Source organism: Nicotiana sylvestris, chromosome 10 (genome assembly GCF_000393655.2).
Source record: "Nicotiana sylvestris chromosome 10, ASM39365v2, whole genome shotgun sequence".
Taxonomy (NCBI): domain Eukaryota; kingdom Viridiplantae; phylum Streptophyta; class Magnoliopsida; order Solanales; family Solanaceae; genus Nicotiana; species Nicotiana sylvestris.
In genome coordinates, this window is record NC_091066.1 from 39,869,281 (window position 1) to 39,873,187 (window position 3,907).

At 35.4% G+C, this 3,907-nt stretch overlaps 1 protein-coding gene across 1 annotated transcript; it reads left to right on the top strand.

Moving 5' to 3' along the window:
• The first annotated feature begins 451 nt into the window (after window positions 1-451).
• LOC138879219 (uncharacterized) lies at window positions 452-2,501 on the top strand. Its single transcript, XM_070158816.1, has 4 exons — window positions 452-1,090; window positions 1,255-1,438; window positions 1,852-1,868; window positions 1,947-2,501. The coding sequence occupies exons 1-4, from the start codon at window positions 452-454 to the stop codon at window positions 2,499-2,501; spliced, it is 1,395 nt and encodes a 464-aa protein (XP_070014917.1).
• Window positions 2,502-3,907: the final 1,406 nt, after the last annotated feature.

Here is a 3,907-nt window from a genome sequence, read left to right on the forward strand (position 1 = left end):
TTTGTAACTATCGAACTTCAGCTCTAGAGCTGATGTTTTTGTTTTATAACTATCGAACTTCAACTATAGGGCTGAAGTTTTTATCTTTGTAACTATCGAACTTTAGCCTTCTTAGGTATTGAAGTTTTAACTAATCTTTTTGATAATGTCCTGATGTTATTTTTTGTATCTTTTACTTTTTTTTGAACAGATGGCTCCTAAAGCACCTAAAGATCCTAATGCAGCTAAAGTAGGCAAAGCACCTAAAGCACCTAGACAACCTATAATACCCCCAGGTCCTTATGTCCCTACTCCTCCACCTACAAGACCAGGGCAAAGATATTTTGAGTTTGGAGATTGGTTTAACTCTAAGGGTTACTGGAAGGGGAACCATGATTTGAAGAAATTAATTGCAACTTTCTTGACTCCTACACAACGGGATAAGCTTAATAATAGTACATTTTGATACATTATGGCTATGGAGAATTTCAAATGCAGCATGAAGTTGGTTCATTGTCTGTGTCTTTCTCGAATATTCATGAATGATCGAGACTCCATTAGTTTCAAGATTTTTGGCCATGATGTTTCCTTCACCCTTGAAGACTTTCACATTATGTGTGGTTTGCGGATCACAGTACATAATGTTGAAAAACCAATTAATCGAGAGAGCAATATTCTGAAGCGCTATTTTGGTAAATCCAAGGGTGTGACTTTGAAGGACATTCGAAGTTTTATGACTCGCAATGAAATTCCAAAGAATGTTGTGAATCACGTACACGTATGCGAGAGTGATGATGATGCTGTTAAGCTTATGAAAATTCTTGTTATAGAGTTTATTTTGTTTGGGAAAAATACCGAGTCTTCTATGATGGAGGAGTATGAATCTATTGTTGAAGATGATAAGGTTTGTGTTGAATATCCTTGGGGTAATGTGGCTTATGAGAAGCTCATTTATTCACTGAAACATGCATTGGACAAGCAGAACAAATTACATACAACTGAGTATAAACTTGGTGGATTTCCATATTCGTTATGTGCTTGGTTCTATGAGCGCTTTCCAGATGTTCGGGAGAAGTATATAATAGAGGATGAGTACCTTGATACCCCTCAGGTCCCCAGGATGTTACGTTATGTATGTGTGGGAGAGCCTAAATTTCCCGAACTTTATCATATGTTCAGTACTCACGAAGTAAGTTAATTTTTTTTTGTCTTTGTGTTAATATGTTGATGTATTAGTTTTTTTCTCATCATAATATACTTTTTTATATTAAACAGAGATATTGCGACTTTAGGGTATTGGATATAATTCCTACAGAAGAGGAATTGAATTCAATGCCTTTAATTGGACAATTACCATGCAACCAGATTAGTTCAAAGGTAGTTAATGCAGTTCCTTCAATTGGTGAATCACCGCGTACTCTGAGTCGATCAAAAGAAGCGAATCAAACTCCTATCATTGGTAAATCACCATGTACTCTGAGTCGATCAAAAGAAGCGAATCGAACTCATGTCATTGGTGAATCACCACGTAGTCGGAATCGATCAAAAGAACCGAATCGAACTCCTTTTATTGGCGAATCATCTCGTACCCAGAGTCGTTCTACCTGTTCTACATCTTACTTTGATGACAATGAATTACTTGAGACAATATGTTATGTAAGTTTTGAGCTGAAGTTTTTTGGTTTTGTTTTTGTAAAAGTACAGTATGTTTTTGAGCTGAAGTTTTCTTCTATATCTGAATTTTTGTTGTGTATCTATTCTAGAGGTTAACGACGGAGGTTCAAAGGCATGCAGAAAAAGAAAGAAGCACGATCGTGAACGAAGTTTTCGATAAGTTTAAAAAGGAGGATTGATCTGCTATTGTGGATGCAGTTTTTGTAAAAGTGAAGGTAAGCTAATTTATAGAGAAGTCTTTTTATTTCTGCTGATATTATTCAGATTAATCATTGTTAGTAATTTTTTTCTAGGAATATTTCGATGAGAAGTTTGAACAGTTGTTTACGATTGTCAACAAATCAAATGGAATGGACGAGAGAAATTTTGATTTGAGTAACCATCGAGAATATGATAGGATGAACGACTGTTACGAACATCCATCGGCTTTTGAAGGCGATCAACATGTTCAAGAACAAGTTGAAGAGGAATGTTCCAGTGCTGATAGATTGAGCAGAGATGGAAATGATAAAGCACAGTTATCAACTGAGAATATTGGAAGTAATCAAGTTGTTGTGACTGAAGAACATATTGCTCGTGATGCATTGCGTAAAGTCGTAGATGATAATGCTACACATAAGGAAGCGACTGTTGAAGGCGATGAACATGTTCAACAACAAGGTGGAGAGGAACAATCCAGTGTTTGTAGACAGAGTAAAGATGGAAATGATGAAGAGTTAACAATTGAGAAAGGTGCAGATGATCAAGTTGTTGGCACTGAAAAACATGCACCGAGTGTGCTTTGGAAAGTGATATTGGAAAAGGCAATTTGTTTGGCGATGGAGATCAAGCACCTGTTTGTACTTTAGAAGTGAAAGCGAGTGATGTGTCTAGCACTATTGGGAAAGACGATCGGTATGCAGGATTACTAGCTATTTACAAAGAACTTCTAGGTGGTGATACACAGGAAATTGTTACTACAGGTACAAAGTGTGAAGTTTATAATATTTCAATGATACCTTAGATAGGAGCTGAAGTTTTGTTTCATGTGTTTGTGTTTTTTGTAAAAACTACAACATATTTTTTTGTTGAATGTTTTGGTTTGTAACTGGTGAACTTCAGCTCTAGAGCTGAAGTTTTTATTTTTGTAACTTTCGAACTTCAGCTCTAGAGCTGAAGTTTTTGTTTGTGACTGACTAACTTCAGCCTTCTTAGAGTTGAAGTTTTAACTGTTTTTTTATAATATCCTGTAATGAAATTTTCACTACATGTATAAATTTTTTCTATGTTATATATATAGAAAAACTAGTTGATCTATTCCCCCTCTTTATGAATATGTGGAAATTGAAACTAGTTGTGCCTCAATTGACACAACTCAAAAACTCTCTGATGATGCTGAATTAAATGAAGGTAGAGTTGAGAAAAACCTTCCAGAGAATAATCCAATGTTCCTCGATGTTGGTTCACAATTGACTGAAGCTGGAAATGCTGATATCGACAAAGGCATGTAGCCTGGGGAAACCACAGTAGAAGACAAATGTCAAGGTATTCTATAGATCATGAATTTATTATATTTGATCGAAGTATATTTTTTACAGTTTGAAATTTTACATACTTTATTTTCGTTTTTATGTTTTTGAATGACTTTTCAGAAAGACTCAAGGCAGCTCAAAAAGAATTTGGTGAGCTTATACAACTATATGAAAAAGGAGAAATACATATATTCACACTTGTTGCCTCACAGATGGGTGTGAAGTGTATTGGTATTACTTTATAAAATTTAGTCAGTATTATTTTTTTTTGCATGAAGATACAGGATCTGTTGGAATGCAAACACCATCTGTGTCGCAACACTTAGACCAGGTAGTTATTTTCTGCAATTCGATTACAATCTATTTTTTTTGCCTAATGTGTGTTTTCTATCAATTTTATTTATGTTTATATTTTCCTTGCTTTTGCAGATCTCATCTGATGCATCGGAACTTCTTCCCAAACCTAAGAGAAGGAAGATTTCTAGTTCTCCTATGTGTGATACCAGTGATATCCCCAACTTCAATTTATGTTCATTTTCACTTAGTAGTACATAAGGGACTATTTCAGAAGGTAATTTTGTTGCTGTTGTTGTTCGTGAAGAGACACAAAAATGTCGTGAACAGCAGGGAGTTGGTCAAGCATCTGCCACGATGGCTGTTGTTTTTCCCCCTGCTGCTGAACAACAGCAGTTAGTTGTGACGGAACAGCATGAAGAGCAAGCAAAAGGAAAACCAGATAAAAT